At 39.3% G+C, this 15227-nt stretch overlaps 1 protein-coding gene across 1 annotated transcript in view; it reads left to right on the forward strand.

Moving 5' to 3' along the window:
* Positions 1-15227, forward strand: part of PEX5L (peroxisomal biogenesis factor 5-like) — a 102681-nt gene that overhangs the window by 81944 nt on the left and 5510 nt on the right. Inside the window, exons 7-12 of the mRNA XM_008568104.1 lie at positions 5538-5654; positions 7878-8021; positions 11092-11162; positions 13324-13521; positions 14216-14381; positions 14770-14927. Coding sequence (XP_008566326.1) covers positions 5538-5654; positions 7878-8021; positions 11092-11162; positions 13324-13521; positions 14216-14381; positions 14770-14927 — 854 coding nt within the window. The remainder of the gene's footprint in view (positions 1-5537; positions 5655-7877; positions 8022-11091; positions 11163-13323; positions 13522-14215; positions 14382-14769; positions 14928-15227) is intronic.

The raw sequence follows: 15227 nt of genomic DNA on the forward strand, positions 1-15227 counted from the left end.
TCAAACTAATTCTGACCAATCAAAATTCTACCCTGTTCTCAGTTAGGATACTGCACGTCCATGACTGCAGCCTCAGGTTGAATATGTTCTTTGTGCAGCCACAAGGAATCCTTAAGTAGTACTGAGCTCTTAGTCAACAAGAGAGGTGGTGAGTGGGGACATTCAGCCACTCTTGGCCAGCCTGGAGTAGTGGACCCCAGGGCAATAAAGCCCCATACTGATCTGCACATAATTTCACTTCAACAAAAATTGCTTGTTGTGGCAAATACTTATCCAAACTTGCACAGTGGTTTTCACTCCTTGCCATGTAAAAGAAGTACTTTCTTTTCTCCTGCATAAGCAGTTGGTTGGTTTTATTTTGAGTATGTGTGTGTGTTTGTATGTGTCTGTTTTTTAAAGGTTTGAGTCAGTGACAGTTAATCAATGTCTAAAGAGACAAAAAGAAAGCCAGACTCCTCACAAGCAGAATTGGCACATAATCTCACATTGATCAGTTCTTTTACAGCACAGCCCCATGATCTTTCTAATTGACAGTTATGTTTGACCACAAAATCAAAAGTATCTCAATTTTAACTCAGGGATGAATAAAATAGACTGGTGAATTCAAACTGCTAATATGTTGCCATCCCTTAAAATTCCCTGGTTCTAAAATAAATTGTTTATTTTCTTATTCTTTATATTTTAATTTAATTAATATTTAATTTTGCCCTGGTTCTTATGGAAATTTTCATTTTTAAGTTTGACAATCATAGGGCCGGCCCCGTGGCTCACTCGGGAGAGTGCAGTGCTCGTAGCGCGGAGGCCACGGGTTCGGATCCTATATAGGGACGGCCCGTGCGCTCACTGGCTGAGCGTGGTGCAGACAACACCATGCAAAGAGTTGCAGTCCCCTTACCGGCCATAAAAAAAAAAAGTTTGACAATCATAAAAGTGAAAGAAAAAATGTCAAATATACTTTTGGGAAAACATTTTAAAATATAATTTTTGAATATTAGTGAATAGGCTAGCAGCCCCCTTCAAAAATAAAATGTGATCCTGTACTAAAATCTCCCTTCTCCCTTATTCTGGTCTGAGTCAATATAATGAACCCAGTCTTCTCACTTTACAGATGAGGAAAAATAATGACCAATTAAAATGACTTGCTCAAATTCACAGAGATAATGGCAGCTTCTAGCACACACTTCTCTTCTTCCAAACCACTGACACAGAATTCAGTGTAGAAGGAATTCAGAGGCAACAGACAGCTGTAGTATGGGGACATTTAAAAAAAAATCATGGAGGAATTGGAATTGACAAGAAATAAGCACTTTTTTTAACCAAATCTTACTTTTCCACCAAAATAACACATGCTAGCAATAGAAAATTTGGGAAATGCTGAAAAGTACAAAGAAAGGTGATGGGGTAAATTACTCGTAACTCCATCCCATAAAATCAGTGCCTTTCTCTACAGTCTTTTCTCCCAGCACATTAGTGTTGCTGTTTTTCTGTCATTGTGATCATATTACGTATCAAGGATCATTATAACTCAAGGACTATCCAATGTTATAATAAACTCTTCATAAGCATCATTTTAACTGCTATATAATGGTTCATTAAAGAAGCTTTGCCATAATTTTCTTAACCTTGCTCCTATTTTTGAATAATTAGGTGGGAGAGAAAAATTTAAATGAAGAGAGGGAAGGTATCTAGCAGAAGAATATGTATTTACAGCAAATTCAAACACCAAAATATAGCATATATTTGAGTTTTGAGGTTGTAGGTGATTTTTGTTTTATTCTTTATATTTTTCTCAATGGTACAAAAACACTAATAAGAATACCTAGTTTATTGAGCTTCTACCATGCGCTTTATGCCACAGATACATTTTCCCATTTAGTCGTGATTACGACCAACCAAAATCACTACTATATCCTCCTTTTGAAGATAAGAAAAATGAGACCCAGGGAGGTTAAGGGACTTGCTGTCAGTCAATGATGGAGCAAAAATCTGATCCCAGGTTTGTCTGAGGAGGAGGCTGCTATTCTTAACCTCCATTCTGCACATCCCAAGTTTTTTTAGTATGTCCTATCATTACCATCAGAAAGCATTTCTTGGACATGGAAATGGATTGCAAACAATAGCAAATAATTTGTTACATGTAAGGTGTAAAAACAATCTACCAAAATCCCAGAACAGCTAAGAAAATCATCAATAAATAAAATCCCCTTGGTCTTGTCTAACATGTTTAAAATTCAAATATGTTTTAGGTTTCTCCAAAATTGATTTAAAAGAGGGGGGGAAAGCAGTGTTAATTGCAGCTATGTGAATGAAGTCTGGATTTTGAGACTGGATGAAAAATGATTATGCTAAAAGTAGTCTTCTGTAATTAAATGAAAACTGTGCTCTGCTCTTTAATTAGTCAGCAGTAACTCATTTAAGTGGTAACAGTAAGTCCTGGTGCATCTGGTTAAATGAGAGCACAGCAGCCCCACCTCAGCTGAGGTTCTGTTTCCTGCAGCAGTTCTATTTATGCATCTACTGCTCTAATTTGAAACTTCAGGAAAGGTGGCACATTCTTTTGCAACTCTGATGTACACGTTGTGAAATCCCCCCATTTTTTTCATTCAGAAGACTTGTAATATGCTTTAAATTCCAAAGACTCTCACTAGGGGAACATATTTGCCTTAGAAAGTACACACAACCTGGGTCTCTTGCATCACCCAGTGTGGTGCTGGGAAAGTTAGTAAACATAAAATTCACCTGATAGATTTTTCTTCATTTCTAATGCAGATAAATTGAAGTCCCCCAATATTTTCTCCAAATTCCTCAGTATCAAATAATACTCAGATTTTATGGCCCTAAAAAAAAAATGAACTTATTTTTCTTTTTTGTTGTTTCTAACGTTATTTCTTAATTAGAAAAATAAAGCATACTCATCAGAGAAAATTCAGAAAGTATGAAAAATGTCAAGGAAAAACATTGCCCATCATCCCTTCCTTCAAAGACACATTTCTATCAGCATGGTAGCTTATTTTCTTTTATCTGGCCATTGCTTTTATATATTTGAGATCATTCAGTTTGCACAATTTGGTATTCTAGAATTCAAAAGAAATTTTGAGTTTTATTCCTAACCTTAACCTGGATACCTACTGGCTATTCCATGTGCTTCCAGCATCTCAGACACAGTCTGTCAAGATGCCTGCTTCCTTGAGTCCTCATTGAGGGGAGGCCTCTGTCCAAGGGACAGAACTCATTTCTGTGGTAGGAATGAGTATTCTAGACATACTAAAGCATGAGAGCAAGACCTTCTATTTACTTAGTTGTCTTGGATTAATCACAGTGGGCTGGCCCTTATTCCCTGAATGTTTGGATCCAAACAAAATAAGGTTATAATTATCATTCAGAGCAACTTTGAAGAAGAGCTCTTGCTTCAGGATGACCACCACCCGGGAAAACTTGGAGGATAGGAACGTGAAGGTGAACCATCAGTCAGGCTGACGGTGTGTCGACAGGTCACAGGACTTTAGAATCATAGAAATTGAGATTTGCAGATAAACAGCATGAATCCCAGTCCCAGACTCAAGTGTTTAAGGAATACCCATTTTTTTGTTTGTTTGTTTTCTTTTCAGAAAATAAAGTGGTTTCCAAACTGGCAGGTAACTTAGTCTCAGGCATGCAGTCTGGAAGGCTTGTGTAGGGCCAGAAAACAAGGGCAGACTCTCTACCCTCCTCTTTCTCGTGGTGATAGCTGGCAACCACCTAAGCCCAAAGTGGTTCCTTGAAGTTCAGTTTCTATTTCCCTGCCATCTGGGGATCAGAGGTCAAGCCAGCTGCCTGGTCACTCTGTCAGTCATGCTCCCTGAGGTCAGGCCATTTTGTCTGGGAAATGCCTAAAAGCTGGGCACCAGCCTCCCACCAATCAGAACCCACCACCCTCCACCTCTTTCCCTGCCCCTGGAAAGTTCCTCATCTCTCCTAAGTTCTTTAAGATATTCACTCCTTCCTCCTCTCCCCGGGCCACCTAAAGTTCTCTCTTCAGGCCTAATAAAATAGAAGCCAACTAGGGAAAACATTTGCAGAAAAAATTCTGCTTCAGTCTGCCAACACATATTTACCCTGAAGTAAAGGAGAACAAATGGCCTGGTTCCCCTTATAGAAGACATAAGGGAAAATAATCAGGAAAAAAAAAAAAACCAAAGTAGTATTTTTCAAAAAGCCATCCTACCATAGAAAAGACCTTGAAGTGGATTCTTTCACACCCACAACCAGGGTTCTTCATTCTTTAGCACCAGGAGGCCAAGTGAGCTATAAGCTGATAAGTGTTCAGACACTATGAATCCTAGCTTAGGAATCATGACCCTTTAGGCTCAGTTTTCTCCTACCACAGTGCTTTAGACAGAGTCGGATCAACTAATGTTGCTTTCCCTTGTCCATAGCTGACTGCCTTTCCAAGCCCAGCAAGTCTCAAGGCTGTTGCTCTAATTTTTCATATCCTAGGAGCAACTCTGGGAGAGGCCCCCCTCCCTAAAATGTGGGCCTGATGCCCACACTTGAAACTGTGTGTAAGTAGTGGATTTTTAGCTGAATTTGGTATATATGATCATGGTTCAGATGGCTAGAGAAAGTCACAACTAGGGTGTAGGGAAAGTAAAACAAAATGGTCAGGGCCCCCTCAGATGTCCAGAATCTTGCTGAGCATTTGATGTAAATATGCACATGTGCCCAGGTGCTCCTTGGTTATTGTCTAATGTAACTGTGCATGTGCACCCATGTGTTCCTGGGTTGTCTGACTCGGGCCCAGGTGTCCTGGATTGTTGGTCTTAAGTATAAAAGATTAGCAGCTCTGATCCACAGCTCCCCCCTGGAGGCCACAGGGAGACCGCTATTGCTGCTGGAGGCTGTTGCTGCCACTGTCCCTCGGATACCCCGAGAGGCCACCACCACTGCTGCTGCTGCTGCTGCTGCTGAGGACTGAACTTGTGTTGTCTGCCAATGGCTCGTGGGATCTTTCCCAATTACCTAGTATGGACCTCTGTGTGAGGGGTCTGGTGACCCAGCCAGGCATGTGAGGGGTCTGATGACCCAGCCTGGCATGTGAGGGATCTGATGACCCAGCCTGGCATATGAGGGGTCTGTGACTCAGTTGGTGCAATGGGTTTGAAGGGTCTCTATGGGCCCTTACCCCAGATAATACAATTGGCTACATTGACAGGAGTCCGACAATTGCCATAGCCTACCTGACAATTGCCTAACTATACATACGGCTGGCCAGTTAGCTCAGTTGGTTAGAGTACAGTGTTATAACACCAAGGTCAAGGGTTCAGACACCCATACCAGCCAGCCACCAAAAAAACAAAAACAGAGAAAGTCACAATTAATCTACTTCAACACATTGCCTACCGAGTCCCTTCACAAGCTCTCCACGATTTTCACTGGATGTAGCCAGTTTGAACATTCTCTTCCTCTTCAGAACTCACTTTGATCTATGTGGAAAACTGTCTACCAGATGACATATTATGTTCTTAAATCCGTCTCTCTGCATTTTTCCTGTCTCCCAGTCAGATACAGAGTTTTGGGATAAGATGCAAGCAGAATGGGAAGAAATGGCCCGGAGAAATTGGATATCTGAAAACCAAGAAGCCCAGAACCAAATTACCATCTCAGCCAGTGAGAAGGTAACCAATTCTGTTCTTATTCATGCCGACCAGTTTTCTCAACCTCTTTGGATCATATTTTATAGATTAATCAATAACTATTTTGTCAAAATTTGAAGAATTAAAAAGACAATTAAATGTCAATCTGATCTAGAAGAAATTCTGATAGATGGAAACAATATGACCATGCAGTGTGTGAAGGCAGCCAGGCTGCAATGAAATGCTCCTATTTTTATCGGTGTTCAGACAGTTTGGCAGTCAACCAGAACCTGGATCCTGACTGCTGGCCGGTTACTGAACTAAGTGACATTGAGGGTGGGTTGGAACAGGAACTGGGCTGACCCTGCAGTGCTTTGTCAGCCAGTCACCTGAGTCCTGCTGAACTAACAATAGAAATGATATTGACGGCAGAGGAGTGAAGCGGGGCTTAGGCCTGCATCTCACGGGTGGTCATTACACAGTCAGCAAAGAAGCCTTGTAGAAAAAAGGTTTACACACCAGGTCAAGTCCTGAGGGGATTCTTCAGAGATACTCTCCTGATAGCATAGCAAATGTGCAAGAGCAGTGAACAACCAGACACATTACCCATGAAGTCCCAGTTGCTCTAAGATTTATGCTTTTAAAAATACCTGGTCGGGGAAAAAACACTTGAGGAGTAAGTATAAACGACTTGAAAGGTAGAAAGCAATGTGGAAATATATAACTACACATATATATGTGTGTATTATGGTTTTTTGTGGTGGAGGAAGTCTCCATAATATATAGTTCTAGAAAACTTCCGTGATATTTTGTTCAATGAAACAAATATTTATTGACCATCTACTCTTGCACTAGGTACCAGGGATATGATGATAAATAGCCTCTGATTTCAGGGGATTTGCAATCTACGTAGTGATTAGAATGTCTCCTCCTTCGCAATATTCTTCCTCCTTCAGTAGGCCAAGCAATCTCACAAAATCAGAACAAACATCTCATTGAAAATAACCGTCCTTCCCTCAAAGAAATGAAAGCTAACTAAGAAGAGAGGACACTGATGCAGATCATCAGACTCTGGGCTGTAATCCACGTGACTGAGGCCTTCAGACCCTCACTCTCAGGACCCCATATCCACTCTACAACTACATAAGCTGGTCAGACCCTGTGGCTTTTGATAAGGGATTTTGTCTTTCTAAGCACCTGCAGAGAGTGAAGGCCCCACTTGATCTATTTTTAAACCTTCATAACATCATCACATGAACTAGCTTATTTGTGTCCATCAGATTAGGATTTTTATAATTTATGCTAGTAAGGTTACAACAAATAACATCTCTCAGATATTTGAGGTAAGAGTTTAAGTTGGCACGAACTTTCTGAAAAATAATTCTGCCACATATTTCAGGGACCTGGAAATAGTTCATAGCCTTTAGCCTAATAAGTCCCTCTAGGAGTCTATCTTAAGGTAATAAACAAATGCAGGCAAAGATTTGAGCATGAGGCTTTCCCTGTAGCTTTATGATACCAAAAAGTTAAAAATAACTTGAATGTCCATCAATAGGGGATTGGATAAATAAATTTAGCATATGCATATAAATAGTTTTAATAACATAGGGAAATAATCACAATATAAAACTTAAGTGGGGCCTAAGCTACAAGATTGCATATATAGGATGATCCTATTTGTTTAATTTATGTACTCATAGAAAAATACTAGACAATTATTTGTACATTCTGTATTGTTTAAATTTTTACAATAAAGTCTGTAACTTTAAAACATGCATTCTCAATGGGGGCAATATAGCCCCCAATGGGGCAAAAACTGGTTTGGGTAAGGGCAAAAAAAGTCAGATATTACAATGGTTTGTAACTTTCCAAAGGGCCATAGTATATAAACAGATATACAGTGTGTGGTATTCATATTTCAGAGGAGTGAGTGGCAACACTTAGTAAAAATATGTCTGAAGAGTCAGTTGAGAGGAGATAGTTAAAACAAAAAGAACAAAAGAAATATCAGAAAAAAACAAATTCCAAATTATTAACAGTGGTCATATTTAGGTTGTGGAATTACGGGTAACTTTTTCTATTTATACTATTTGGTATCATCTAAAATTTATACAATGAAAATGTACTACATGCATAATAAAAACAGTAATTTAAGTTTAATTTAAAATAAATAAATTAAAGAATTAAAATAAATTTAAATTTAAAGAGAACTTACTAAATATAAGAATGAAGAGATAAATCTATTGGCCCTTCTCTGTGTTGCAGGGATATTACTTTCACACTGAAAACCCCTTCAAAGACTGGCCTGGAGCATTTGAAGAAGGCTTAAAAAGGCTGAAGGAAGGGGACCTGCCAGTCACCATCCTATTCATGGAGGCGGCAATTCTTCAGGACCCTGGAGATGCAGAGGTGTCACTCCCCCTTTATTCTGCCAGACTCAGAACATGGCTGCATGTGCTAATGAGGGACAGAGGATGACACCAAGCTCTGTTGTGTGGCATTTTCATTAAGTAAATGTTCCCAAAGGAGTTAACCTGGCTTAGTATGATAATTTTTTGAAAGTTACAAATAGGTACCTGTTCTCTAACCAAGTCTGCACTATTTATGGTGTCCAAAGATAAAGGTTGGGGACAGGAAATGAAAACTCAAAATTGCCAACCTGGAAGCTCACCAGAAGTTTTCAGGGAGCAGTACGTAGTTTTGTCTGGGTCTCAAGTCACGTCATGTATCACCCTTGATTTATTCACTCAACATTTATTGAGCACATACTATGTCCCCAAAATTGTGCCAAGTCCTGGCATGAAATATTGAAGAACTGGAAAAATGTAACAGTTGAAAAGAAGTGTTTGTGATCTATCTGGGGAGACAAGTAAATAAATCAATGCAGAGTAATAAATGCAATGTCAGAGTAGGCACAGGGTGGCAGGAGAGCAGAGAGGCTCTCAACCCAGCCTTCCCGTACAAGTGAATCCAAAGCTGAATTTTGAAGGAGGGAAGATCCGTGACAACAGGGGAGTCGGGTTGTTGTTAAGAGGGAATAGAACGTGGATACGTAGAGGGTATGAAACATCTTGTTGGGCAGAGGAGGGCAGGAGTGAACAGTAGAGGGGAGGAAGAAGAGTTAGGCAAGAGTTTGAACTTCGTCTGAAAGCCATGGGAAGCACTAGGGGCCTCTACTCAGGGGAGAGTGGCCATGTTAGGAAACCCCTTTCTGTGAGATGGGAAGGGTGATCGATTAGAGACAGAGGCTGGGAGACCCTGAAGGGCTTCTGCAGACCTATCTTAGTCCACTAAGTTTCCGAACCCGTGAAGGCTCGCAATAAGATAGTGGCGGTATAAAATCTTCTTAGTTTGTGAGTCATTTTCAGGAATCATCTTGTAAGAGATATTCCCAGAGGAATTTGCAGAAATTTTAGAGACAGGTATATATGGTGGTGAGCGGTCAATCTAGAATAATGGTTAAGCCTGTAGGCTCTGCTCTCCCACCAGCGGTGTAGGTTCAAATCCCTGCTCTACCTGTGAGCCACGTGATCTACGACAAGTCATTTAAAGCCCCTAAGCTTCAGTTCCCTGATCCGTAAAATGGAAATCACAATAGTGATTAAATGAGCTCATACAAATTAAGTGCCCAGCTCGGTGCCTGGCACATTGATATTTATCCTTCATTATTATTATTGGTTGTTTTCAGTTTGTGTAGAAAGAATGAGTAAACTGATCATGAGTTAAAGCTCCTAATATCTTGTTCATCAAAAAGTTTACAGTGAAATGAGATTGAACTGAGAGCTGAAATTCTGAACCAAAATATCGAAATTTTCAAGAGATATATGAATCATTGTAGAACAGAAAGTTATTACATTAATATAAAACTATAGGCCACCCTCCAAAATAATAACATCATCTTTGATATTGCACATTTTTAAATGCTATGTATTTTATGAGGCATTTTCATGTGTATTACATCATTTGACACAATAACCCTGGGAGGTAAAAAAACAAAACAAAACAAAACTACACATTATTATCTCAGATTCATAAATGAGAAAATTAGGGCCCTTGGTAACGAATGGATGCCAGGCAAGAAGCCAGGGCTTCTGTAGATAATCTAAGCTAACAAATGCTCTATGGTAGGAAAACGACTCCACAGCCAAAGGTTAGGAAGAAGCCCCCAGAGAAAGACTGTTTCTCCAGTCTTTATTTAAGAAGCATTCTAAGCTATATGAAAAGTGAAATCAAAACAGAGGCTGCTCGCCTTGCAATACCAAGGTCAAGGGTTCAGATCCCCATACCAGCCAGCTGCCAAAAAAATAAAAATAAAAATAGATGCTGCTCTATGTAGGTTTGAAAGATTAAAAAGAATCACTGATTTCCTGGGTGGAAATAATCAATATTTTTTATGCGTTTATATGGTATAGGTAATAATAACCCAGGAGGAGAAAAGCCAGTACAGATTTCATGGCACTTAGAGATGACTTTGTGTGCTTTCCTATGGTATTGTTCTTAAATGTCTGCAGCACTGATCTCAAGGGTAGTAGTTATACACTCCTCAAACATTTTTAAGCCCCTCAGACTCTGATATGCCCCCCCCCAGCAAATTTGAGAACAGTGTGTGCAGTGAGAGATTTTGCTCATGTGTACTCCTGTAATGTTGTGAGAATTATTATTCTTATAAGTATAGAGTTAGAAATTTGCTATATTAAAACCTTCCTTCTAGATATGAAAAAAGTTATCTGCTTTGAGATGCTCTTCATATCATTTACTACAGCAAAGGATTGCAAACAATCTTAGAGCAATAAGGGAGCTGGTAGTGTAAATAACGGGATATCCATTCAACAAATTTAAATTAAACATTATGAGGATTTTGCAAAAACATGAAAAAAGTGCTTAAGATACAATAAAAAATATAAGTATAACTACATATGTACGTTATGATTGTGTTTTATACATTTTAACAGTGATTACATTAGAGGGGTGATCACATTATGGGGGTTTTGTTTTGTTTTTCCTAATTTCTAAATTCCCTGTGAACTCTTCTAGTAACCATTTAACTTTCATTTATACAAGCTAATTTCATGTTGTATATCTTGAGATTCCTTATTGTAAACTTTAGACTATTTTGCTACCCTTCTGAGTCATTTTTCTACCCCTTTTCCTCACAATTGTATAATTTTATATACTTAGCTTTTGGTTTTAAGTTACCTAAAATCATGAAATCTCAGATATTCACAGGTTTCCATAGCACTAGGTTCCAGGAAAAGATATACACTGAAAGAGTTTGCAAAGAGTGACAAAGGATCTTGACCAAGGTATCACAGGAGAGTATGAATGAAGAAATGCATGTGGTATTTTTCTCTTTTACATAGCTCTCGCATCTGAGTCAGGTCGCTCTGCACAAGGGATTTGTCAAAGGCAAACAAACCAACTAAAGCATGTGAGTAATTCTGCTTCATCTCGCAATATTAACATTCGTTGTTTTTTGTAGGCATGGCAGTTCCTCGGCATAACCCAGGCAGAGAATGAAAATGAGCAAGCAGCCATTGTCGCCCTCCAGAGGTAGATGAGGCTAAGTATAAAATCATGGGCCTGGTGGACACTTGCGAATGAACTTCCTGTGTTTCAGATTTGTCTTTTGACCCTTATTGAATACAGTGTAAAGAATTGGGGCAGGATAAGTGCAGGATACCACTTACACCTACTTCTGGAAAACAAGGACTTATGATAAAATAATGTTTTGCTATTTACAAATCAATTGATGTTCACTGGCACCAAAGAAAGTCTGTGTTAAAAGCAGTCATAAAATAGGGTCACTGAATAAACATTTTTTTTAACTTTCTAGCCTTCTGTAGCATATGAAAGTTCTCTTTAGAAAAACGTATTCAAAATACAGACTAAAGGTCTAGACTACTTTGGTTATCGGGGTGGAAACAATGCGTGCATGTAACATCACACCTGATTTGAGTCCCTGTTTAAACCCTGGAAAAACAGCCTCTACCAAATATGATGGTACTTTAAAAAGTTCGTGGAAAAATTTGTATTATCTTTTAATTCTGTTTTTCCACCAACTTTTTGAAGTACCCTTATAGATTTCTACTTTCCCTGCCCTTTCTTGCAAGTACTTTTAATATAGTGCTATAGGAAGAGAATATATATACACACACACATATATTCCATATGTTATATATGTGTGTGTGTATATATAAATATATATTTAATCTTCCAAGAGCTTTGGAATCTTAGAATATAGGAATTCTAGATCCTTGGAATTCTAAGGCTTTGTAATCCTAGAATTCTAGATTTCAAGATTCTGTTGGTATCTTATGGTGTAATGGTGCTTGGGGTATTGTCCTGCCTTGAGAGCCTTTTCCTGTAGATGAGAAAATTGGGGATCAAGGAAGGTCGAGGTCACATGGAGAGTATGTAATGGAGACAGAATTTAAACCATCTTCTCCTGACTCCAAATCTGGACCTTTCTGAGTCAGTGATTCTTAACACTGTACACACATGCACAATAGAATCATTTAGAAAAAAAAAAAAAAAAAAAAAAAAAAAAAAAAAAAAAAAAAAAAAAAAAAAAAAAAAAAAAAAAAAAAACAAATCTGGACCTTTCTGAGTCAGTGATTCTTAACACTGTACACACATGCACAATAGAATCATTTAGAAAAAAAAAAAAAAAGATGCCCAGGTACACCCCAGAGATTAGGAATTAATTGGTCGGGGCTGGGAACCAAGCAGCAGTAATTTTTAAAACTCTCCCCCAGGTATTTCTTTTATTTTTTTTTTTTGTCCTTTTTGAGACCGGCTGCACTGCGCTCAGCTAGTGAGCGCTATGAGCGCACCTATAGGATCCAAACCCGTGGCAAGAGCGCTGCTGCGCTCCCAGCACCGCACTCTCCCAAGTGCGCCACGGGCTCGGCCCCCAGGTATTTCTAATGTGCATACAAAGTTGAGAATTTCTCTGTCCAGTGCTGATAAGCTTTTGGGAGATTGGAACTACCTTAGTGAGGTATCAGATATGGTCTAGGGCTTGATATTCAAAGTCTCATTCAGGAACTTCCAGCATTGTGATCACCTGGGAGCTTTTCAGACCTGCCTGCGCAAACTTGGGCCCCAACCTTGGCCTAATGTACCAGAATCTGCACTTTCCAAGATCCTCATGTGATTCACATGCGCTTCAAAGTTTGAAAAGTACTTGGTAGAGGTCGTGAAATAAAATGAGGGAGAGCAGCCTATGTCTCCTGCAAACCCACATCAGTAGTCAGGAAACAGGAATTTCCCTCTCCTTTGCAAAACACTGTACAACTTCTTATCTCTGGATGTCCAAATTTAGTTCAAATCAGTTCTCTTTGGGGATAACGTACATTTAATATATTGGTAATAGAGTAGCATTAAAATAATGATATCCCCTACTTCTCATTAAACTAAATACTAATAAATTATGTACAGGAATTAGCCGTACTTTCTATAGTTTTAAAATCATTTATTAAAATTACCAAAGCTGGTGGTCATCAGGATGAGTTTTAATTTGCTTAAAAATATGCTTACATCCCAATTTTCATGTGGATAAATATGGTATTTTCCAGGGACTTGACATAACAAACTCAACAATGCTTTTGTAGCATTTAATTAATAATACCTCAAATTTTTAAAGAAGTTAGACTCAGGCTTAAAAAAAATCTGAAATTGTTTTGTTTTGGGGGGGGTTGCCTTCTTTCAGGTGCTTAGAATTACAGCCCAACAACTTGAAGGCTTTGATGGCTTTGGCTGTGAGTTACACTAACACTGGCCATCAGCAGGATGCCTGCGAAGCTCTGAAGAGCTGGATTAAGCAAAATCCAAAGTACAAATACCTTGTGAAGAGCAAGAAGGGATCTCCAGGCCTCACCCGACGAATGTCTAAGTCCCCAGTTGACAGGTATCCCTCGCATTATATTACAGCTGGTGGTAAACACCCTTATACACAATCACCTTTAGGGTCATTAATGAGTCTCAGACCCCTAGCACCACCCACTCCAAAATGGTTTATAGGATGCATTCTGCTAATTAGAAAGATGGATGCTGAGACCACGGCCAACCTCTGGACACATGATCTACATTGTGGGCACTCACAGACATTTAGCTGAGTACCATATTTTAGAGCCAATGCTTTGGATGTATAATTCATCTAAAGTATAGTAAGTACTGATTCTCCAAGTTTCATAAAGCCTGAGAATTAAGAATGGGGAAAAACGAAAATCCTTTCTTCAAGGAATTTTGTTTTCTATCAGCAATAAATGCTGATGTTAAATCCTTTCTCACTGAAGCCTTGGGAAACTTAGCTGTGGGGTTTTCCACATTGGCATTCAATGGAACATTGGTCAATGAAACTCTTCTTGTGAAGACCTTACTGAGTACAGCCTGTATCTGCGTATGATAAAATATTTCATGAAAATCAGCCATATTTTTTAACAGCCCAGTATTAATAGTCTTCTCATTAAGCTGAGATATTTTAAGCAAAATTTTTCAGTCTATAATGAAGAAAGACTTCTTGAAATAGAGTCAAGAGATTTCATAGTAAATCATTTATGTCCAGACTATTTGAATTACAAATCTAATTTTTTCTCTTGTAGTTCTGTTCTGGAAGGAGTGAAGGAATTATATCTGGAAGCTGCACACCAAAATGGAGATATGATTGACCCAGACCTACAGACAGGTCTGGGAGTACTGTTCCACCTGAGTGGAGAATTTAATAGAGCAATAGATGCATTTAACGCTGCCTTAACTGTTCGGCCAGAGGTAAGAAAACACAGCACAGCAAGAAACCATTAGTTTCTCTGTAACAAATAAGTTTTCACAGGCTACACTTTCTACATTTCATCTACATTTTATTTCCTCTAGTGCTCAGGAAACTGATCGGTACTAATAATATGCTACTGTGGCTGTTAATACTGAAATACCTAAAATAGAAACATTCATTACATGACAGCATCAAATGGTAGCTGCTTTTTGATGAATAATAGTCATTTGGCAAAGTTGTCCATAAAGATTTTTGAGTAATTCATCTCGCCATGGTCCCTGTCCCTGAACACTGGATAATTTTTTAGCCATTTTCCTTCCTCTGCAGAGAGGAGGAAGGGCCTGACAGGGAATACTCTGTCATTGTGAGCTCTGACTTTGTCATCAGGACTATTCCTTATGGAACCGTCTCGGGGCGACCTTGGCAAATGGAGACCGCAGTGAGGAAGCCGTGGAGGCCTACACTCGAGCACTGGAGATTCAGCCTGGCTTCATCCGCTCCAGATACAACCTGGGCATAAGCTGCATCAACCTGGGCGCCTACAGGTGAAGTATGGCAACGGGCTGAGAACCAAAAGCCATGCTCCAGACTGGGGTTGGGAAACCTGAGAGGTTGTTTTCAAATAAAAATACCGCCCTTTGTAGGAGTGACCCTCCCTCCTGCTAAGGGTCAGTGTTGAACCTTCAGCCCTGGAGGCCTGTTTCAGCAGGAACCATGAGCCTCACTGGGTCTCAGTCTTTAGAGAGCGGCCATCATCAGGGCATCTTGGGAAACATAGCGTCCAGGCCCCTACTGCAGATTTCCATTCAGTCGACCTCCGTTAGGACAAGTTATCTGGGTTTTCA

The sequence above is a fragment of the Galeopterus variegatus genome, unplaced genomic scaffold, assembly GCF_000696425.1.
Source record: "Galeopterus variegatus unplaced genomic scaffold, G_variegatus-3.0.2 Scaffold374, whole genome shotgun sequence".
Lineage (NCBI taxonomy): Eukaryota > Metazoa > Chordata > Mammalia > Dermoptera > Cynocephalidae > Galeopterus > Galeopterus variegatus.